Raw genomic sequence first — 24,331 nt, 5'->3', positions numbered from 1 at the left:
TTCCTTGCACATTTAGGTTTTTACATTTTTTGTGTGGCAAGTTGATAATGAGGGAAACAGAGCATCTGGAACCTGAGTGAACAGGACAAGCAACTGTGTATCTCCTTAACCAAACAGCTTGAAGGATTGTGAAATTAATAGTCCAAGGCCTGAGAAGAATAAATTAGAGTGGGTGAATTCTATGCCAAACCAGGTACAGAAAGATAAATAACAGAAATAAATAAATATTAGATTAAGAAATAGAGAAAAATAGACAGAAAGAAAACGTTAAAAAAATTAAAATTTCAAATTTTGCACTTTTAAAATCTCCAACAACAATTAATGCCTGAGGGAATGACACACCCCACTTGTAATAGTTAATTTTTAGTGCCAGAGAAGTTAATTGGCAGTAATCAATGCTGATCTCATGATTAAAATGGTATTGACAACTTTCCTTTGCAAGGTTTGTTCATATCTAGCTCGTAAATACAGTAACTTCATGCCATTCAGTTCCTGTCAATGGTGAGGCAGACAGCAAAATGCTGTTTTCATGAAGCTAATGGTGGATCAGTGCAAGTCAGACAATAACTTTTGGATATCCTTGTTAAACTGTGTAACTGCCCCTCACCTGAGGTTGCTGTACCATTTGCACATTAATAACAGCAAGTGCTGTTAATCTCACTTATTTTAACAACATATATATATATATATATATATATATACCTACATCTGGATATTTATAAAGATAGATATATATATAGATTTGTGTAGATAGATAATAGATAAGATGTAAAGATAAATAGTTGATATATATCTACTGGTAAATGGCAATGCCTACTGCCTAGCTGTAGACATGAGGATGAAGACGGGTAACCTCGTGTTCTGCTGGGGCCACCCATGGACCTGTACTTCAGTAGAAGTTTGAGCTCTGTAGAGAACACAGAGAGAAAAGCTTGTGCAGAAAGCTAGCCTCTCCTTTTTTCTTTCCTTTACCTAACACAGACTTTGCATTCTTGTTGCAAAATTGCAGGGCTTCCCTTCCATTGCCATCCTGGGCTGTACCTTGCACATGGGACTGCACCAAGGAATGTGAATGTCTGCTGTGATTGTTGCCATTTCAGGTTTTCATCATTCAACTGTGGAACAAATAACTCCCCACCTAATGTCAGCTTTTCCCTTTCAGGTGAACATGACCACGGATTTGGAGGGAAGTGAGATGTTGGCAGAGAAGGCAGACAGGCGGGAGTTTATCGATCTGCTGAAGAAGATGTTGACCATTGATGCAGACAAGAGAATTACTCCGATTGAGACGTTGAGCCATCCCTTTGTAACGATGACCCACCTACTAGATTTTCCTCATAGCACACAGTACGTTCCCTCCTTCTAGGGCAGGTTCCCTGAATTCTCCCACATCTGAGCTCTTGCAAAGTGACAACTCAGCTAGTTCCACTCCCTTGCATTTTCCCTGTGGCCCTATAAATCTTTCCTCTTCATATAATTATCGAATTCCCTTTTGAAAGCCATGATGAGACTGACTCTACCACACTCTCAGGCAGTGCATTCCAGATCCTAATCAATCACTGCATAAAAAAGTTTTTCCTCATGTTACCTTTGGTTTTTTTGCCAATCACTTCAAATCAATGTCCTCTGGTCCTTGATTCTTCCACCAATAGAAACAATTTCTCTCTACCTACTCTGTCCAGACCTCTCATGATTTTGAACACCTCTATTAAATTTCCTCTTAACCTTCTCTTCTCTAAGGCGAACAGTTCCAGCTTCTTCAATCAATCCATGTAACTGATGTCCCTCATCTCTGAAACCATTCTCATAAATCTTTTCTGTACCCTCTCGAAGGCCTTCACATCCTTCCTAAAATGTGGTGGCCAGAATTGGACACAATGCTCCAGTTGAAGCTGAACCAGTGTTTTATAAAGGTTTTCCATAGCCTCGTTGTTTTTGTACTATATGCCTCTATTTATAAAGCTCAGGATGCCTTATTAACCATTTTCTGAACCTGCCCTGCCACCTTCAGTGATTTATGCACATATACCCACAGGTCCCTCTCCTCCTGCACCCCCTTTAGAATTGTATCCTTACAATTAAGGAGATCTTATGGAGGTTTCTAATACAGTACGTGATATAAAAATTATTAATCTGCAACAATACTTCAAATTAAACCAAGGGGGCACTGGTTCAACATGGCACAAGGTAAATTAAGTTTTTACAAGAGGAAACATTTTTACCAGAAGAGTGATCAGCACTTGGAGTGGCCTCTGGGTAGGGTAATGGAGGCAAAAACGCCAAAATAATTTAGGAGTTGAGAATAGTGATTGAACGACTACTAAATCAATCTGAATAGATGAGTTAAAATGGGCTTTCCTCATCTTGTCTGTCTTGTCATCTTAGGATGGTATCTGCGTGTTTGGTGCAGCATCAAAATGGCCATTAGTGTATCTTTATCTGCTGCTCCACCAAAGACAGAAGAATACCTGATGTGTATGTATGGTGGTTTAATGCTGGCTGGAATTTGTCATTGGCCACCAAGAGGGAAGGAAAAAATGGGTGAAGACTTTGAGACAGGCTGAAGAGAAACAGTAAATACTGAATTGTGGCACCTGGTACTCGTTTCTGTGCATTTCTGGTTTTTATCCCGTTCACAATGCTGACTGGCTTTGGTAACACCAGGGCTGTGATATTGCACACGATATCCCTAAATTGGGAAAAAGATAGGCTTGGTCTTTTGAATGTGGCTACCTTTTTTTGCCACTCAAAGTATCGCTTCACTTGCAGAGCTCTGTTGAAGGCCTCCCTGCACTCTATATATAATCTCTGTGAAAAAACTGTTTGCAGTGAAGGGACTGTAGGAGGGTGAAGAAGGTGACTATGACTGAGAAAGGGGCAGGAATTGAGAAGCACAGCATGTTATTGAGAAATAAAAACCAGAAATGCTGGAACCACTCAGCAGGTCTGGCAGCATCTGTGGAAAGAGAAGCAGAGTTAACGTTTCGGGTCAGTGACCCTTCTTCGGAACTAGCAAATATTAGAAATGTCAAAGGTTATAAGCAAGTGAGCCGGGGGTGGGGCAAGAGATAACAAAGGAGAAGGTGTAGATTGGACAAGGCCACATAGCTGACCAAAAGGTCATGGAGTACAGGCAAACAATATGTTAATGGTGTGTTGAACGACAAAGCATTAGTACAGATAGGGTGTTAATGAACTGAAGATTGAACAGCAGCAAGTACAAACATGAAAAAAGAAACAGTGGGTAAGCAAGCTGAACAAACTACAATGAAATGAAATAAACAAAAGAAAAAAAATAGTAAAAAATGTTTAAAAAAAAGAAAAAATAATTAAAAATGAAAGTAAAATGGGGGGCCCGTCATGCACTGAAATTATTGATCTCAATGTTCAGTCCGGCAGGCTGTAGTGTGCCTAATCGGAAAATGAGATGCTGTTCCTCGAGCTTGCATTGATGTTCACTGGAACACTGCAGCAAGCCCAGGATAGAGATGTAAGCATGAGAACAGGGGAGAGTGTTGAAATGGCAAGCAACCGGAAGCTCAGGGTCCTGCTTGCGGACTAAGCGGAGGTGTTCCGCAAAGCGATCAGCCAGTCTGTGCTTGGTCTCCCCAATGTAGAGGAGACCACATTGTGAGCAGCGAATACAGTATACTACATTGAAAGAAGTACAAGTAAATCGCTGCTTCACCTGAAAGGAGTGTTTGGGGCCTGGGATAGTGAGGAGAGAGGAGGTAAATGGGCAGGTATTACACCTCCTGCGATTGCAGGGGAAGGTGCCATGGGAAGGGGACGAGGTGGTGGGGGTAATGGAGGAGTAGACCAGGGTGTCACGGAGGGAACTATCCCTTCAGAATGCTGACGGGGGAAGGGAGGGGAAGATGCGTTTGGTAGTGGCATCACGCTGGAGGTGGCGGAGATGGCGGAGGATGATCCTTTGGATATGGAGGCTGATGGGGTGGTAAGTGAGGACAAGGGGAAACCTATCACGGTTCTGGGAGGGAGGGGAAGGGGTGAGGGTAGAGGTGCGGGAAATGGGCCGGACACGGTTGCGGGCCCTGTCAACAACAGTGGGGGGGAATCCTCGGTTGAGGAAAAAGGAGGTCATATCAGAAGCACCGTCATGGAAGGTAGCATCATCAGAGCAGATGCGTCGGAGACGGAGAAACTGGGAGAATGGAATGGAGTCCTTACAGGAGTAGGGTGTGAAGAAGTGTAGTCCAGGTAGCTGTGGGAGTCGGGCTTATAATGGATTGAGAAGTTGCTTTCCACTTCAGTTGAAGACAGGGCAATGTTATTGAGTTCCAAGTACTTCTGAAGCACACACCAAGGGCTGAATCTTAACCCACAAAGTGGGCTAGGGTTAGCTGAGATGTTAAAACCTTCAAAATCTCAAATTGTCCCCAAACCCCTCCAACCCACCCACTACTGGGCTTAACAGAGGTGGGACAAGGGGCAGGCAGCTTGGCCAATTAAATATTTTAGCGAGGCTGACAGCCTAATATTTAACCTGCTTTGCAAATTTAACCCTGGCTTCTGCAGATGAAGGGAGGCAAGGACAGTTTCGGCGAGTGGGTAAGTTTTTCCCCTCAGCACCCAAGCTTCCTGTCATCAGAAAGCCCCCAGTACAGTGTCCCCCCACCCCGGGGTTGAGAATCGGACCACCCCCTTCCCCACCAGGGTCGGAGATCGGACCCCCCCATGGGACCATGGATCAGAACCCCCCCCCCCCTTTACAGGTTCACTGTTTGAACTCCACCCATCTGCACACACCCCCACCCCCCCCCCCCCCCCCCCCCCCCCCACCATGCTCCCATTAGCAGCAACAGGCAGCTTAACCCACGGTAGATGCCTCTTCCAGCGTGCTTCCTGCCTGACTGGAAGCCAAACCTATCATCAGGTTGACTTCCAGGCAGGCAAAGGCTCACTTGATTGGTTCCTGGGATGAGAGGGTCATCCTATGATGAGAGGCTAAGTAAATTGTGTCTATATTCTCTGCAGTTTAGAAGAATGAGAGGTGATCTCATTGAAACATAAAAGATTCTGAATTGGTTTGACAGGGTGGACGCTGAAAGGTTGTTTCCCCCGGCTGGGGAATCTGGAAGACAGGGGACAGTCTCAGGATAAGGGGGTCAATCATTTAAATCGTGATGACGAGAATCTCTTCACTCAGAGGGTTGTGAATCTTTGGAATTCTCTAACCCAGAGGGTTATGGATGCTCCATCATTGAATATATTTAAGGCTGAGATCGATTTTTGGTCTCTCAGGGAGTCAAGGGATATGGCAAACGGGCGAGAATGTGGAGTTGAGACCGAAGATCAGCCAAGATCGTACTGAATAGCGGAGCAGGCTCGAGGGGCCAAATGGTCTACTCCTGCTCCTATTTCTTACATTCTTATGTTCTTATGTAATCATAGCAAAACTAGGGACATTGCCAAAAACCCACAGCATGCGGGAAAACCTGAATTTCTGGGTTTCCTGATAAAAACTCCCCACTCCCACCAACACAGCCCACCCCTGTCAAGATTCAGCCGCAACTATGGGAAAAGACATCACCAGCAGGATCGGTGCTTTAATGAGTGAAATCACCATCGTTTTCCTCCTCTTAATAATGAATTGCTCTTCTAATTTTTCTTTCAGTGTCAAGTCCTGCTTTCAGAACATGGAGATTTGCAAGCGAAGAGTCAATATGTATGACACAGTGAACCAGAGTAAGACGCCTTTCATCACGCATGTAGCTCCAAGCACATCGAGCAACCTAACGATGACCTTCAGCAACCAGCTCAGTACAGTGCACAACCAGGTATGTGCAGAACGAGTGATTGAAACCAGCTCAGCACAGAAAGATGATCACAGAGGGGCTGACGACCCGTAGTTTGCAGGATCAATGGGAGGGCATCTGATTACTACGGGACAGGTGCTGCAGGTACAGCACTGAGATTGATAGATTTTTATTGGGTAAGGTATCAAGGGATATGGAACAAAAGCAGGTAAATCGACTTGAAATACTGATCAGCATTGGGCATCTTCAGTAAGGGGGATTGATTTGCATAGAACCTGAAGAAAAATATGTCTTTGTGAGGTGGATGACTGGGCCATTCACCGGGCTTGTTCTCCCATCGGTGGGACTCGTGGAAGTTGGTACGTCCCATCACACTGCGTGACCCACTGCCACTGGTATTCCAGGTCCTGTGTAAGCAAAACACCACCCACCACCCCCCCCCACCCCCCAACTTCAGTGTAGGGGCTGTGTTCCCATTGTTACTGTTTGCCTTATAAGAGGTGGACAGAGGTTTCATAGCAACCAGGAAACTCCAGGAAAAGACAGAGCCCTCACATAACTGGGTCTCCTTTGCTTTCTTGGGGGCTGCACCAGTCTGTGCCAAAGTTCCCACAGGAAACCAGTGGAAACCCCACTGTCCTCTCCTCAGGAATTTCATAGGACCAGGAGTTGGCCTTTCAGCCCATCAATCCTGTTTTGCCCACCATTCATGGCTGATCTGTATCTCAACTCCATTTATACCTTTGCTGCATATCTGTTGATACCCTTACCTAATAAAACATTTCTCAATCTCAGTCTTGAAGATTTCAATGCCCCCCTCCCCCCCAATTTTGGGCGAGAAAGTTTCAAAATAACATTTTGGGATACAGTTTGAGTAATTTGAGACATGGCACGTGCTAAGTGTAACTGGCTTGAGAGAAATAGGTGACTTTGGACCTATGGGGCAGGATTTTTATTTAAATGAAAGGACGGGGAAGGGGACGGACAGGAACGGGAACGGGCGGTGGGGATGGGGTTTGGGCGGGAATGGGGGTGGGTGGTCACTTAAACCTGCACCTCTGTTTGGCATGCCATTTTAAAAGGCTCTCCTGAGTGCTGGAGGAGGCAGCCCACCCATGATGGATAAAAGGCCAGTTAAACCACTTAGCTATCTTGTTGTCAGCTCATTAAAGGTCAGTTTTGAATTTTCTTTTTAAGGCACGGGATCCATGCAGGGTCTCAACCACAACAGGAAGGAGGAGGTCAGTAGGGAGCAAGTCAGAATGGCGGGAGAGCAACAAGAGGCAACAGTAAAGAGGAAAGGCTCAGAAACGGCCCTCATTCACAGGCAACCAGTTGTACAGAGTCAGGAGAATGATCTGTCCTATCTTTCAGTCTTGACAAGGGCATTTTGGTGGGAGCAGTTTTGGGGGTAGGGCAACAGATCCTTCTGCTTAGGGTCCTCATGGGTTCATGAGAGGGCAGTTCAGGAAGACTGCACTTTCCATTTTAAAGGAAGGAAAGACATAACAGAAAATGGGACTAAGCTACTCTGTGATAGGATCAACTAGAAATAAGCAGCAGCATCTGCAGGAGCTGAGATAGACCCCTGGGCAACAGGGGCACAGGGATGACAAATGAGGGACAGGAAGGCAACAAAGGCGATACCCTCAGCAGAGGATATCTGCCTGGATATGTCGGCGCGTCAGTGCCACAGAAGACAGATGATTGCCGACTTGTGTGCCCTCATTGAGGGTCATCTGAGGGTTTTCAGGAACTATCATCATGGCCTTCCCATGGCTGTAAAACTCACAGTGGCCTTGCACTTTTTGCAACTGGGTCTTTCCAAGCAGCAGCAGCAGATATTGGTGGCATCTCACAGGCAGCAGCACATCATTGCATCACCGAGGTGTCGGATGCTCTGTTCGAGAGGACAGGGGATTACATTGAATTCCAGGTGGATAGCGGCACTCAAGCTGAAAGGACAGTGAGATTTGCCTACCTCGCCGGATTCCCTCAGGTGCAAGGGATCATCGATTGCACCCAAGTGGCCATCAAGGCACTGAGTGACCAGCCAGGGAGATTCCTCAATAGAAAGGAAGTCCACTCCCTAAACATTCAGCTGGTATGTGACCACATGAAGAGCTCTATGCAGGTGTGTGCACGCGATCCTGGAGGCTATCATAATGCCTTTATCCTCCAGCAATCACAGATGCTGCAGCTCTTCATGAAGCCATCAGAAATGCCTGGATGGCTGTTAGTGGATAAGACTTATCCTGTGATGAGATGGCTGATGACTTCAGTGTGTAATCCTGCCACGGAGGCTGACAGACACTGCAGCCGATGCCACCTGAGCACAAGGGTCATCACTGAGCAGGATATCGACCTCCTGAAGATGAGGTTCAGGTGCCTTGGCCAGTTGGGTGCCCTCCAGTACACTCGCTCAAGGGTCTCGTTCATTGTGGTGATCTGTTGCGCGCTCCATAACATGGCCCTCCAGAGAGGTGTGTACCTTAAAGAGTGAGGAAAGCTGGAAGGGCACATTTTATTGCGACATTTAAACCAGGCTGGAAGGGCACAGCTCCTCGGAGGAGGAAGAGGAGGAGGAGCTGAAGGAGAGAAGGGTCCCCCTACTTAGCAGGGATGGCTCCGTGATAGGCTCAGGAGATGGAGGGCTCATCAGAACGGTAGGGACGCTAGGGCTGCTCTGATCCAAACATTTTTCACGTGAGAAAGATTCAGTCTGCAGGAGATTTGGAGAGGAGATTCTCCTTCATCTGAGTGAGAGCAAGCATCCACTAAAAATAAAAGCCAGCAACCTTCCATTGGCACAAATATTTCAAGGCTCCAGAGTCTCCACCTGACACACTCTTTCCTAACACCCTCCTTTGCTTTGCTAATCCTCTATTCTCTTGCCTTTCGTCTTGATGAAATGGATACACACAAGTCTGTCTTCGTGCATCAACATGCCCAGTGCTTTATTACATAACAGTGTTATGTCATGTACAATAGAAATACCCAGGTGATCCACAAGGTGACATCACTGTCATGGTGGCCTCCACTGACGGCCACTCCTACGAGGACTCCCCTGTGGCTGAGGATGAGGTGGAGGCAGACTGCTCACTAGTGCCTCTCTGGGACTGCGATGCCAGTGGTGGCCGATCTCGGGGTGGAAGCTCCCGGGGGGGCGGGGGGTGGCACCTCCAAATGCTGCTGCACCAGCATTACTGGAGGGGAAGCCTCTGTCACAGGGTGTAATTCTACAGATGCTTTGTCCATCAGAGGGGCCATGGAGGTGGATGAGGATGACGGAGCCCCGTGAAGGGGTGGCCCCCTCATCACCATCTGTTGCCTCCTCAGCCTTTTCTTGGTGCCCTTGATCGCTGGAGGGAACCACAGGCTGGGGCGCAGCTGCGATCCGCTCCCTGCTTCTTTGTGCCATTTGTGTCAATGACCGGTCAATGCTACAGACTGCAGGGTACAATCCGGGCACGTCAGTGCACTGTTCCTGCATCCACTCTGATTGATGTTGCATATGGCTCTCCATTAAGTTGGCCAATCCCTCAATGGAGGAGCTCCTGCGCTTAAAGCATTGAGTCATTGTGGAGCACGTGAGATGAATGGACGCTTCCATTCAAATCCCATGACTCCACAGTGCCTCAGGTAACTCTGACATGCGGGCACACATCTCACGCTGGCTCTCTAGGTAGAGCCGCCCATTTCGTGACTCCCAAGGTACTGATCTCTACCCTGCTGAGCAGGGCTATGCCTGTCCTTCATCCTGTGAGGGGGACTGGCCACAGCCGACTCGGTCTCACCCGTATCCTCCTGCTCTGAGGTGATGTGCACGTCACCCTGTGCCACTGTTTGTAACAGCACGCGAGGACCCACTGAGGTGCAACTGTCTGTGCTGGTGGAGGGTGCACAAGGAAGATGTAGCAGTGCAAGCTCCGATGTGTCTTCCCCCTCTGACTCTTCCAGAACAGGTTGGTGGTGTCTCAACACCTCCCCCTCTGCAGCTGGCCCTGTGGGAGGCGTAAGAGAAGGTGGTCATGAGAAATCAGCACAATCAACAGATGTTTCTGCTGTTTGAAATACTGAAATGACAGCTTATGCATTAACAGCTCATTGCACAGGGAGGATTATCATGCATTCCCTGAACCTGGAGATGTTGAGATCTTTCACCCTGTCTACATTGGACTCCTGTTTCTCTGTCTCCAACGTCCCGGTAGCTTGCCTCTCTGGCCTGATCAAGAGCCATCTCCTCAAAATGCATTAGTGACACGAGCTGGGGACTTCACTGTCCAAATGTGCCCTCTTGCTCTCCCTAGATGAAAAAAAGATGCCGTTTGGACAATGCCTCTCACCGCTTACAGCTTTTCATTCGTATAAGTTGCAATCTTCACTGTAGCCTCCTGTCCAATGGTACTATGCTTATGGATCATCAATGATGCCATGCAAACATCTCTCCAATGGTCAGGAGAATTCTATGCGCCCTCAGGATGCCCCTCTCTTTTGTATCCTGGTGATTGCTGACCAGGAGGCATGCCATCTGGATCTGTATTTGAACTCAACTTGCTAGGCATCAGTGGGCCATTGAAACGTTTCCTACACTGGACCCAATTCCTCCTCTGCTGCTGACCTCATGAGCCACCTTCAGCCGTGCCTTCTTGATCAGCCTTGCTGGCAGGGAAAGGATAATTCTCCACGATGTCACCCTCTTGAGCAGTTCAAGTGAGGTGTCAGAAAAACGGGGGTGAGGGGGCATGTGGGGGGGGGGGGGTGGTTGCGTGGGGGAAGGCTGCCCTGGCACGAGGGCCCTCCCTACCAACTGCCCTATGCTCAGCTCCTCCTTCCATCATTAAGAAGAACGGCAACCACAGCAATGGCTGTTGCTTGTCCTTTAAATTGGGCCCACTCTTCCATGTGTCCCGCCTCCTTCCTCCTTCTGCCATGGCTAATTGGGCAGCGAATGCGACTCAGGGCAATTAAGTGTTTCCCCAATTGAAATTGCAAAGCATGTGTGTTGCCGATGCTGTGCGGGGTTGGAACCTGGAAACAAACACAATGTCAGAGTCCCGACCCCAGAATTGAAATCCTGCCCATGATTCCCCCAAAGCTCTCCATGCCTGGGTTATCCCCGCGTCATGTCTGGGTCTGTTGGAGAGACTGAATACAAAGCTTAGTTAACAACTCCATTATCGTTGTATCACACGACTACTTAGAATGGTAAAAGGCAAACTAGGTGGACCTTTGTGTTTTATCATCTAAGAGTTCCTATTTCCACTACCCACTGTGTGTAAAAGTGCTACCTGATTTCACTCTTAAATGGCCTAGCTCTAATTTTAAGATTTGTTCCCTTGTTTTGGATTCCCCCAGAGGAAATAGTTTCTCTGTGTTTACCCTATCGAACCACTGAATCATTTTAAAGACCACGATCAGATTGCTCCTCAATCAGGGGAATACAAACCAGATTTATGCAGCCTGTTTTCTCATAATTTAACCCTTTAAGCTCTATTATGATTCTGGTGAATCTGCGCTGTACCCCTTCCAAATCCAATATATCTTCTGAGGTTCGGTGTCCAAAACTGAATGCAGTACTCCAGACGAGGTCTGAACAGGGCTCTGCACAGCTGAAGCAACACTTCCTTACTTTTGATTTCCAGCCCCCTTGAGATAAAGGCCAACATTCCAATCACCTTTTTGATTATTTTTTTTATCTGTGCACTAGCTTTTAATGATTTGTGTACATTCACATGTGATGTCAGCTGAGTGTTCTGAACCAGTTCTACACAGCGCAGAGGTAAATATACAGAGTGATCTAGACCAAGTCAGCACAAGCCACAGCTAGGCAATTAGAGATTGGGGGCAGCCCACAGCTGGATATGTCTATACTAATTGTTCTGAACCAGCTTAACACAGGACACAACCAGAGAGATAGATACAAAATGATCCAAACTCAGTCGAAACAGCTCTGAGCCAGCCAGGTAGATACAAAGTGATCTTGACCAGTCAACACAGAGCCCAACCGGGCAAAGAGACATTAAGTGATCTAAACCAGGACAACACAGGTCAGAACCAGACAGATAGACGCTGAGTGATTTGAAAGGGGCCAGCTTTGTTCTGTTGGTCAGACTGATGGGTGGAAATGGCTGGAACAGATGGGTGATGTCTCAGTGAGTATCACAGCCCAACTGTTTATCTTTGACTTACTGAATAGCCCAAAAGAATGGGGGTACAAGATTTACCTCAAGGTCAGTCCCAGCTTGATGTGACAGAATGCAACAAATACCAGGAGAATTAAATGACTTACAATCAGGCCAACGATACTAGTGATAAAATGTTTTACAGAAGATGCGCAGTCCACTGTATCTGTGAGCAGTGAAATGCATTCAGTGCTCCTGTAATCGTAATCACTTTTAAAACTGTATTTAAAAATGGTTCCTCAGCAGTTTAAATTGGCCTGGTGTAGAACTGAATGGCCCAAGTCTGATTTCTGGTCTGTGATGAATTTGGAGTTATTGTTAGCTTCAGTGCCCCTTCACCATGGAATGAGGAAAAAGGAATTGAACAGGAAATCAATATCCAGTCACTTATGTCAGCATGAGAACATGGATGCTTTCCACAGTCGAATAGCCTGCAAACACAATGTCAAGAGTGGGGAGGCCAGAATGCCCACTTGGCTAAAGTGCTGGAGGATAGTTGGCAGCAGTAGAACTGTTAACCCAGCAAGAGACTGCCATTTTAAGGAGAGAAGGGGACAAAATAAGGCAAGAAACTAATTTATGTTATTCACTGGAAATGGTAGTTCACATTTAACTATCCCAATAACCTAAATGTGCCCATTCTTGTTAAAACTACAATGTTTGAACTGAAAACTAAACATGTGTAATAGTGAATTGCCAAGGTCATTCACAGGCCAGTTGGAAACTAGTCACTTAGCTCTCACTTTGATGAATAAACATTTAACTGTTGGGTAAACAGGAACTCCATATGTTAGAACAGCTCACACTGGGGTTTCAGTCTTAAAGAGGCAGTAACGCATCTGTGTTGGCACAACTTCTTTGTCACATTAATCATCATAATATAACTCATGAAGTGAAAGCTCAGTTGCCCTAGGAAAGTATGACTTGTGTCTCCTTCGGGAACTACCCTTCTTCTGAAACAGAAGTGGCTTTAAGATTAAGTCTGGGAATTAAAATTGAGTCATACAGCTGGACTGGCAGTCAGTGCCTGTGTTGGCGAGTCAGCTAATTGCTCCTATTTTTAAATTTCTCATTGTCACATCACATTCCCCCAGCAGGGGTCTCTTCTGCAACAGAGTTGTATTTGAGTGAGCCTTGGGAGGTAGGACCTTTCACCGTCTGCTATTTTATACTTCACCCTTCCCATCCACTTGGCTGTGGCAGAACTCAAACATACCACCTTCCCCTCATTTACCTCTGAAAGCAGCCACCACCCAGTGGGAAGGTTGCAGGTTTGTGTTCAATAGCGTGAAACCAGGTACGGCATGTTATACCTCCCTCTCTCTTAAAATAAATGGCTTGAGTTTGGAAATCAGAAGTAACCTGGAATGATACCAGGTTTGCTCTGTGCTGAGTTATCTGATCTCAGTTTGGGTGATGATGAAGGGAGAGGGGGGGGTGCGGTGGGGTGAAGAATCAGCAAGTGTTCCTGCTTCCTGCTCCTGATCGTGACCAAGTATCCCCTGCTGGAAATTTGTGCGCATGCATGCATGTGTGGTCATGTCTGTGCATATTTGTGTGTGTGTGTGTGTGTGCGCGTCTGTCTGTCCATCCATATGGATGTTTGTGCATGCATGTGTGCATCCGTGTATGTGAGGGTGCATGTGTGTTCATGACCAGTTTGCGCTTGGCTGTCCTGAAAAGTGTGCAAACACTCTTATCAAGGTCCACATGTGAAGGTAACAGGAGGCTCCTTCCACATCATCAGTCAACACCTTTAGGAAAGTGGGTGGGGGTGAATAAAAGAGCAAAAAGTTAAAATTAAGCACGTTTTTTTAGAAAATAGCTAACGGATCAGGATACAGTCAAGAAGAACTGTACTTAATCAGACAAGGAACACAGTAGCAGCAGGAATCTGTTTGTAATATCCAAAAATAACGAGTTTAACTCTTGAGTGTCACAGTATCTTTGCTACAAAGGAGTTTTTTGTTTGCTCCCAAGGGTATTCCAGCCCATGGAAAAGAAAAAAACTCAATTTTCAAAGAAGAGTCCGTATTTTTCATGCTCCGGGTCATGTGTTCCTAATCCTTTTCTACTGAAAAGATTCAGGAAACCTTCGAGCAATTTTCTCCATTCAAAGTTTGTGAATGGAAATTGCCCACTTCAGCTCGACAGCCAGTCATCTCAGAATTCAGGTCCATCTCAAGCGTTTTTCCCCCTCTATAGTTCTTTGGTCAAACGCAGTTTTCTCCTGCAGCTTGCTGTAGCTCAGTGAGTATTTAAGGTGTGTGTATGTTTTTTGACATGTTTGACTCCCTGCTGGAATGAACTCAGAAGTGAAGGCTCAGCTAGTGAGTGTGGCAGCGAGCCATATGGACCAATCTGTGCACATGGCTCAGGGCAGATCCAACACAGATTCACAGGAGTGGTACTAGGTCTCAGTGGGTTAATGTGCGAGGACAGGTGGCATAAACTTGGCTTTTGTTTCCATGAGTTTCGAAGGTTGAGGAGTCATCTAATCGAGGTGTTTAAAATGATTTTAGGATTCCATATGGGGTAGATACAGTGAAACTATTTCCTCTGATGGATCAGTCCAGATCAGAACAATGGAGCATAATCATAAAATTACAGCTAGACCATTCAGGAGTGAAATCAGGAAGCACTTTTTCCCCAAAAAAAGGTGATGGAAATCTGTAACTCTCCTCCCTCAAAGGTGCTGGAAAGAATGGGATCAAATGAAATTTTCAAGACGAGAGCGATAGAATTTCTGGTGAGGCAAGGTTATTAAGATATGTGGAGCAAAGCTGGGGAAGTGGAGTTGAGGTGCAGATTAGCTGTGATCTAATTGGTGGAGCAAGCTTGAGAGGGCTAGTCCTATTCCTTTATTATTCAGAGTTAGCTAATTTCAGTTAGGTTGACAACTGGAACCTCAAAATTTGTCTCCATGCTTCAGATGATGGGAGTTAGTTAAGAGTTTTAATGAACATCCACATCTTTTGTCATTCGGATGATCTATTGATTTGAGCCTACTATGCTGTTTCTGTTAATAATATCCTGTTGGGAGGTAAGTGGTGTTTGTTGGCAGGCCTGTTGGCAAATCCCTGAATGGGGAAGGATTTGGCCAGTGGTTGGCAGGAGAAGGAGTGGGGTTTGGGGGAGAAAGAAACAGCCACCTTCATAGGAGTACAGGAAAGAGAGGACAAGGACCCACATGTCAAGATCAGTTTGGAGCAGGAAGTCGATCTAACAAGGCATAGCTCGCTCATCCTTAATGCAGAGCTGGTCAGAATCAGAAGGCTAAAATAAGGGGGGAAAAAATAGGATGGGTAGTGTATCATGTTTCTTATGCCCATGAAGGGAAATAAAGTTAAGCAAACTAAGTGAGACTCAGTTAGAGCTATTGTTACCTATAAAATAAAGCTCTTAACAATTAATTAATGGCTGATCACCAGTTGACTGAACTGTGTAAAAGATACAATATCCAGTTCATATTACAAAGATGCTTTATTCTTACACCCTGGATTACATTATAATATGATTAAATATGGGATAGTACACGCTCCTGAACATAATGTACCAGGGACCACTATGGGAGTGACCCGCCACGTTGAACTCAAGAGAACATCAAAGGCCAACCCGATACTTTTATCAGCTGAGTTAGCTGATCTCAGCTTGAGAGAGAAATTGGACAATAAAATTGGTTGTGGGTCTCCGGACTACAGAGGGGAATAAATATCAACCATGGCTGTTGCTCCTAATTGTCGTCCAGTAATTCCAGCTGGAACATAAGTACAGGTGTTGGGCTGTAGTGCCCTAATTGTAAGATGTCACCCATGAAGATTAGTCACTCGAATGAAGTATTGAAGGGTGACCCACCCTCATGTGACACGGGGCGACACAGTGACGCAGTGGTTAGCACCGCAGCCTCACAGCTCCAGTGACCCAGGTCCAGTTCTGGATACTGCCTGTGTGGAGTTTACAAGTTCTCCCTGTGACCACGTGGTTTCCGCCGGGTGCTCCGGTTTCCTCCCACTGCCAAAGACTTGCAGGTTGATAGGTAAATTGGCCATTGTAAATTGCCCCGAGTGTAGGTAGCTGGTAGGGAATATGGGATTAATGTAGGATTAGTATAAATGGGTGGTTCATGGTTGGCACAGACTCAGTGGGCCGAAGGGCCTGTTTCAGTGCTCTATGACTCTATGAACTACAGTGAGTCACACCTTCAAGAGTGGAAGAGGAAATTGGAATGAAAATAAGCTAACCATGATTTTAATTTCAAAATGTTGATGAGGTCATGGAAATCTTAATGTAGGTAGTTACAATGCTAGTTATGCCTTTGCTTGATTCTCAGATGTGCATTGATCATGGCTTTCCAGAAAATCTTCAGTTTGTTAGGCTCTCCTCTCTCTTTCTCGATTAAACCAGGATGATTTTTTGCAAGATTACTGCGTACAGTTACTTTATGCAGTTTGAATCTAGGATTGCTTTTTAGTGCAATAAATGATGATATTGGTTCATACACACTGAGGATTTCTTACCGAGAAGCACCTCAAACTGGTCCCACCATTCCCAGCTGCACAACTGTATCCACCAGTACAATACTGTACTGTACTGCGAAGAGAGAGTGACTGTCCTTAACATCAAGGCAGCATTTGACCGAGTATGGCATCAAGGAGCCCAAGCAAAACTGGAGTAAATGGGAATCGGGGGAAAACTCTCCACTGGTTGGAGTTATACCTAGCGCAAAGGAAGCTGTTTGTGGTTGCTGGAAGTCAATCATCTCAGTCCCAGGATATCACTGCAGGAGTTCCTCAGGGTAGTGCCCTAGGCCCAACCATCTTCAGTTGCTTCATCAATGACCTTCCCTCCATCATAAGCTCAGAAGTGAGGATGTTCGCTGATGATTGCACAATGTTCAGCACCATTCACGACTCCTCAGATAAGGAAGCAGCCCAGATGCAGCAAGCCCTGGACAACATCCAGGCTTGGGCTGATAAGTGGCAACTAACATTCATGTCACACAAGTGCCTGGCAATGACCATCTCAAACAAGAGAAAATCTAACCATCTCCCCTTGATGTTCAATGGCATTACCATCGCTGAATCCCCTCCTATCAACATCCTAGGGATTACCATTAACAAGAAACTGAACTGGACCAGCCACATAAATACTGTGGCTACAAGAGCAGGTCAAAGTTTGGGAATTCTGTGGTGAGTAACTCACCTCCTGACTCCCCAATGCCTGTCCACCATCTATAAGACGCAAGTCAGAAGTGTGATAGAATACTCTCCACTTGCCTGGATGGGTGCAGCTCCAACAACACTCAAGGAGCTCAACCCCATCCAGGACAAAGCAGCCCACTTGATTGGCACCCCATCCACAACCTTCAACATTCACTCTCTCCACCACTGATGCACAGTGGTAGCAGTGTGTACCATATCCAAACGCATTGCAGCAACTCACCAAGGCTCCTTCGATAGCACCTTCCAAACCCACGGCCTCTATCACCTAGAAGGACATGGGCAGTGGATGCACACCATCCCGATTTGGAACTATATTGCCTTTCCTTCACTGTCGCTGGGTCAAAATCCTGGAACGTCCTTCCTAACAGCACTGTGGGTGTACCAACACCCCAAGGACTGCAGCGGTTCAAGAAGGCAGCTCACCACCACCTTCTTGAGGGCAATTAGGGATGGGCAGTAAATGCTGGCCTTGCCTATGACGCCCACATCCCATGAAGGAATGGATTTACGTTGAGGTCAGAGTAGTTTGTAGAAGTCAGTACTTTTCAACCACACCCCATTTATTCACTGGAAATATAACCCTTTTTTTGTGTATTTATATATGTTTGTATAGACAAATATGTATAGTTATTTTCCACAGTTGGTAACCATTTTAATCAGTACTTTGGCCCTATATAAATATTCTCTCACATAACCTTTGACAGGTAAGGATACTGAGGATTTTCTGAACATTCATTGTTCTTCCAATACGAGCTCCACCAATTTGATTTCTAATCATATATAAGGTTTTAATAACATATAAATTCATCTAGTGATTTGTTTTGGATATTCTTCAATTTAAAGAAAACTGCATATTTCGGACCCACATTGTCCCAAACTCCTGGAAATCAAATTGTTTCGGCTGAGATTTTGTGCTTTCTTTGTGTTTTAATTTTTCCTTCCCCAAACAGCCTTGCTTACCATCTCCTATTATTTGTATTAAATCCCATCATCCCTTTAGGCCAACAGCCTGGCTCCCACATCCACAAGTGCCACCCTTTCCCTTGCCAACCCCGATGTCTCCTTACTTAACTACCAATCTGCACTTTACCAGCCTTCAGCAGCATCCATGGCAGCTGTTGCCCAGCGGAGCATGCCACTGCAGACGGGAGCCTCACAGCTGTGTGCTCGGCCTGAGCCCTTCCAACAGGCCTTGATTGTGTGCCCGCCTGGATTTCAAGGTGAGATGTGTTTTGTTTGGCTCAATTTCTTTATCCTGCTGCTTAGGCAACTTCACGTCTTTGTAACTCAGTGCATGCGACGCAGCTTCCTATTGTACTAATAGCAGTTACTTCCACCACTCTCCCTCCCCCCTACAAAATTGTTCAGCCTGTTCCGTGTACAGCTGAGCTGAGCAGATCAAGAGAGTCTGGGATTGATCCTTGGCCTGTGCGTCAAGGGGAAAGAGAGGTATTGCAATAAAGACTTAACTGGCTGGGGCTCTTTTTTCTAGAAAAGAGAAGGCTGAGCGGTGATCTGATAGACATCTTAAAAATTATGAAGGGCTTTGATAAGGTACACATAGAGAAGATGTTTCCACTCGGGGTGGATTTAAAATGAGGAGCCATAAAGATAAGACAAGCACCAATAAATCCAATAGGGAATTCCGGATAAACTTATTTACCAATAGAGTGATTAGCATGTGGAACTCGCTACCACAAGGAGTAGTTGAGGTGAATAACATGGATGCATTTAAGAGTAACTTAGATAAGCACATGAGGGAGAAAAGAATAGAAGGATATGATGATGAAGTTAGATGAACTAGGGTGGGAGGAGGCTCATAGAGCATAGCCCATTGGGGCTGAACATCCTCTTTCTGTGCTGTAAATTCTATGCAGTTGGTCTCAGCACGCAGTGATGAGGAGGAGGAGAGGGATCAGACAGAGTTCCCACGACTGACCATTTGCTGGAAAGCACAAGTGTGAGAGTATTGGGTGAGAACAGGATCGGACTCAACTGTGACAACCTCAACAGTCGAATACCCTGTCACTGATGTGAAAAAGGGTGAGGCACTGGAAGGTGTCTGTGCCATTGGAACCTAGTGCTTTCAGCAAAGAAGGAATAATTGTTTTTGACAGTTAGTATGCATGAAATCTTGACTGAACTTACTTGCTCCAGACAGATCATTCTCTTTGTGTTTTTCTTCTTACATTTCAAATGCTCTCATTGGTGCCAATAGGGTTGCAGGCTTCCCCAACCAAGCATGGCGGGTACTCGGTCCGAATGGAAAATGCTCTTCCTATTGTCACGCAGGCTCCAGGAGCTCAGCCTCTTCAGATCCAGCCTGGCCTACTGACACAGGTAGTTGGAATGCTGATCCTAGCATTTGGAATGATCAAGAAGGTGTTACATTTCAACAAAGCCCTCATGGCAAACAGAACATAAATAATGGGCTGTGAAAACCTGAAGGTGTTGTGTATGTTTCTTAGTCTGTGCTGAGGTAATGGTTGAGTAGCTGCTGCAATTGGCTTTTGCACCTCTAGGCTAGGGAGAAGAAAATTTAGACAAGACTCCCACTCCTGGCCTCTATTCAATGACCTCTGTTGGAAAGTGGCTGTCTTTGGATGTGGGGCAAGAACAAAGAAAAAAATAAAGTAACACTTGCATTTATATAGCATCTTTCACAACCTCATAACGTCCCAAAGTGCTTTACAGCCAATGAAGTACTTTTGAAGTGTAGTCACTGCTGTAATTAAGTAAACACAGCAGCCAATATACACAAAGCAAGCTCCCACAATATGATAATGACCAGATAACCTGTAGTTTTTTTTTGAGTGGAGTTGGTTAAAGGATAAAAATTGGCCAGGATACCGGGATGAATTCCACTGCTCTTCGTCAAATAATGCCATTGGATCTTTTACATTCTCCTGTAAATCCATCGATAGCATGGATGATGGCAGGAATGAGAATCTATTGTTATGAGAGGGGGCTTGGGATACTGGGACCTTCTCCATGGAGCAGAGAAGCGTAATAGATTTAAATGAAGGGTCACACATTATGCAGGGTATTGGTAGAGTGAAAATGGAAGGACTGTTTCCTCTGGTTGGGATAATCAATTTAAAACTGTTACTGAGTACAAAGAGAGGTCAGGAGAATTTCTCTACACAGAAAATTTTAGAGCATGGAATGCTTTGCCACTGAGAGTGGTTGAAGCAGAGAGCATTGTGTCTTTTAAGGAAGGAGCAGCTAAACATTTGAAGCAGAGGAAGAAACAGGGCTACTGGGAGAAAGCACGGCAGTAGGATTAATTTTGGATAGCTCGAGGAAAGAGGCAGCACAGATATGAAGGGCCGAATGACTTCCTTTTGTGCAGTTAATTTGTTTTTGGTGGTGCTGATTGATGGATATTGAGGCAATTCGATGCTTTTGTTTATGTTCACCAAAACTGGCAGGTGGGACTCTGTTTCACATCTTGTCCAAAGGATGGATAGTCTTCCCCATTCAAGATCTTAGAAAAGGAAGTGGAAGCTGGATTGAACTTTAAAATGTTACTGATAAGGAAGCATTGAAAATATCAGCAGTCCATTAGAAATAATCCTTTTACTAGTTGTAATGGAAATACTTAAAATACACAGTAAATAAGTCCATCGCAAAGAGAACAACTTATATTTATATAGCGCCTTTAACATAATAAAATATTCCAAGGTGCTTCACAAGAGCATTTTAAAACAAAGTATGACATCAAGCCACAAAAGGAGACATTGGATCAGATGACCAAAAGCTTGACCAAAGAGGTAACATGGATACCAGGAGGGGAAATTGGGTGGTCAGCAGTTTAGTGAGAATAGGATCAAGGGAGCAGGAGGTGGGTCTAATGGACAAGATGAGCTCAGAGGGCATGAGGGGAGATAGGAGAGAAACTAGAAAAGGATGTAAGTTCAGAGCTAGGGCAGAGAGGAGCATTAGATGACGTTTGTCCAGGTGGGCTAGTAGAAGGGTGGGACATGGCAGAGGCAGCTGATCAGATGGTAAAGTCCATGAGTTCTTTTCACTTATTGTTGGAGGTGAGAGTGGAGGGGACAGGGGAGCAGGGTTTAAGAAGACAGTTTTCAGTAGAGATGAGAAGCCAGGGGTTATCTTTGCATTTCAGGATGATCCTGGAATATTGAGCAGTTTTAGCAGACGAGAGTGGGATCCAATCGTGTTTTATGTGGTCCAACCCGATCTGGCGGTGGATGGCTAAGCCATTAGTCTGCATATCCTTTCGAGTCTGTGTCCTTTGGACATAAGGGAGCTGAGATGAGGGCCATACTAGAGGAATGGCCAGGGTGAGAGAGAGTAATGGTTTTATTGGGGACTAGTGCTTCAAAGGTGGAGGTCAAGGCATGTTTGAGCAAATCAGTCGCTGCAGAGATATTTTAGTGAATGGAGGCCTAAAGACTAGACAGTTGGGAGTTTGAAAGTGCAGCTGTAAGTGATTTGGGGGATAGTTTTTTTCCAGGGATGGATACAGAAATGGAATGGGGAATGGAAGTGGGGGTGTGGGTGGTGAGTGATACAAAGAAGTGATCAGAGATGGCCTTATCTGTAATTGATATGATGGGACAAGCAAAACCATGTGAGGTGGCAAACTCAAAGGGGTGGCCCTGAAAATGGGTTGGGAGTTTACATGGAGGAAGAAATTTAGGGAGGATAAGAGGGCAGTAAACTCAGAGGAGACAGAACATGATGAGTTGAGATGGCGGTTGAAATCACTGAGGATGAGAAATCGTTTGGTGCAGAGGCTGAGGGAGGAAAGGTATCTCAGTGAGAGCATTTTTATCGTACTCAAGTGGGTGGTAGAGAATGATGATTTTGAAATAGAGGTGAGAGGCTGAAACAAGGTGAGATGCTCAGAGGAGGAGAAAGTGCCAGAGGAGTAGGGGCTCAGGCCAAGGTGTGATCTGGTGATAAACACCACACCGCCACCACAACGGTCTTAATGGGGCAAGTGGTGGAAGATGTAGCCAGGCGCGAGGCTTCATTAAGGGGAAAGATGTCATAACCCCTCTGCCAGGTTTTTGTGAAGGCCATAATGTCGATGCAATTATTCGCAGTAAATTCATGGATGGCAAGGGCCTTGTTCACAAGTGAACGGACGTTCTGGAGGGAGATGCGTAGAGGGATGGTGAGAGCTGATTCGCTGGCAGAGGGAATTGGGTCATCTGTGGGAACGGTGAGTTGGACAGGAAGAAGATCAGCCCCCACCGGGTGCACTGGACGGGATGGTTGACGATAGAGTTGGATGGAGCAATTAGGGTTGCTGCTTATAATGAGCCAATGTCAAGTGCCTTGATGAGCTCATCAGAGGATGCCAAGAGAGGCACAGCGGGAAGCTGTAGGTTTATAATAGGGAGTCAAGCCTGGAACAGCGGCAAGAGAGCAGGAAGGCCAAGGAGTACTGAAGGGTTGGATAGTGAATTGAGAAGGAAGAATACCTGAGAGTGAAAAAGTGAAAGCAGGCGTGATGATAGAAGAGAGTCCTGATGGGTAAAGAGAAAATAAGTTAAATAGAAAGAGCAGAAGTGGAAATAGAGCAATGGGCTCAGGTCCAGGGCAGCAGCCAAAATGCACACGTGAATAGACTGAGAGAGAACTCAAGTTACATAGGTCACCTGGTTAACATTTTGTGTGGAGACCTTTCATCAACAAGGTTGTCACAGAGTTGCAATTTGTGTTAATGTTCACTGAATTAATTCTGTCAAAAACTTGGGATAGAGTTTCTGGCAATTTAGAAATTACTTTGGATTAAAACTGAGCACGAGGGTGGTGGGGGTGGGGCAGGAGGTGCTGATTGTTTATGCCCCCTCCCCTTAACCTCATGAGCATTTCTTATTTTGTTTGTTTTTCCTTTTAGCAGACTTGGCCTGCTGGGACTCAGCAGATCCTTTTGCCTCCAGCCTGGCAGCAGCTAACAGGAGTGGCGGCGCATACATCGATGCAGCACGCTACCGTGCTCCCAGAGACAATGGCAGGGACCCAGCAATTGGCAGACTGGAGGTAGGTTTGATCAGACTAGTCAACTGAAATGAGGTTACTTAATTTTCTGCCAGCTCCTCCCTCGAGGGAAGGAGTGCACATCAGCATAATCTGTAATTATTTGGTCCGGCAAAACAGTGAAATAACTTGGCCTGATGTGCTTGGATGTAATGGCCTAATTGACATCATCATCATGGCTTTAGGTTGCTTAGCCTCTGTGTTGGTTAGTTGGGTGTCTGGCATATGTGGAAACCCAACTCCTAACCAGACTACTGAGATATCCAAACAATACAGAATTAGCACTCTCCCCACAGGAACATAGCCCAATTGCCTTAATCCAGATGACTGAGGCACAGGGTGACTTAAAAGGTCTCCACTCAAGGATGTACAGGGATATTGCTGAAGTTTAAGCATCACAAATGGCACCATTTACCAGCACAGAGTCCTGGTAAACTTCTAGCTGCTAGTATGTGTTGGCTTGCAGGGTTATTTGGAGCATTCCAGCCCCCAAAGTTATGTCGCCTAAGAGATAGTGTGCTTAGGAATGGGTAAATGGTGTATAGATTGTTTTACCATCTCCTTTTTTCATATGTATATACAGTATGTCTTAGCCCTCCAGGTGTCATCACTGGCCCAGGCCATTCAGTCAGTCGTCACTGATGCCCCTGATGTATTTCAGCGTCGGATAATTGAGAATGCCATGAAAGGTTGACTCAGTTCCAAAGTCCCATCAATATCCAATGACCAATGTCCAAGCATGTCATGATGGACTGAACTTGACCCCACAGAGACCCCAATTACTCTCTCTCCCTTTTCCTTCTCAAAGAGGATTGTCACTTGCTGATCTCATAAACAAGAATTTTTTGATGCAGTTCCAGTGTCCAATCATCAGGAGTGTTATCATGGAGCCAACTTGACCCCAGAGAGGTCAAGGAGCATTGTCACCAGTTGGGCACATAAATAAGAATTGAAAGGAGAATGTGCCACCTGTCGATACTATTCTTTCCACAGTCCGATCATGAATTTTGCCTGATATATTTACTGCCCTCACATTTGTGAAGCTGAGTACCTGAAAGAAGTCATTGCAAATGCTGTCCATGTCAAACGCAAACCCTGTTCTTCCCTTTTTCTTGGAATTATCTCGAAC

General features: G+C 45.6%; 1 protein-coding gene across 1 annotated transcript in view; it reads left to right on the top strand.

The window, feature by feature from the left end:
* Positions 1-24,331, top strand: part of hipk2 (homeodomain interacting protein kinase 2) — a 270,628-nt gene that overhangs the window by 224,277 nt on the left and 22,020 nt on the right. The window contains 5 exon segments of the mRNA XM_068051058.1: positions 1,163-1,347; positions 5,639-5,801; positions 18,188-18,407; positions 19,406-19,527; positions 23,063-23,205. Of these exon segments, the coding sequence (XP_067907159.1) occupies positions 1,163-1,347; positions 5,639-5,801; positions 18,188-18,407; positions 19,406-19,527; positions 23,063-23,205 (833 nt within the window).

The sequence above is a fragment of the Heterodontus francisci genome, chromosome 18 (assembly GCF_036365525.1).
Source record: "Heterodontus francisci isolate sHetFra1 chromosome 18, sHetFra1.hap1, whole genome shotgun sequence".
NCBI lineage: Eukaryota > Metazoa > Chordata > Chondrichthyes > Heterodontiformes > Heterodontidae > Heterodontus > Heterodontus francisci.
This window is presented reverse-complemented; position numbering and strand designations above follow the sequence as displayed.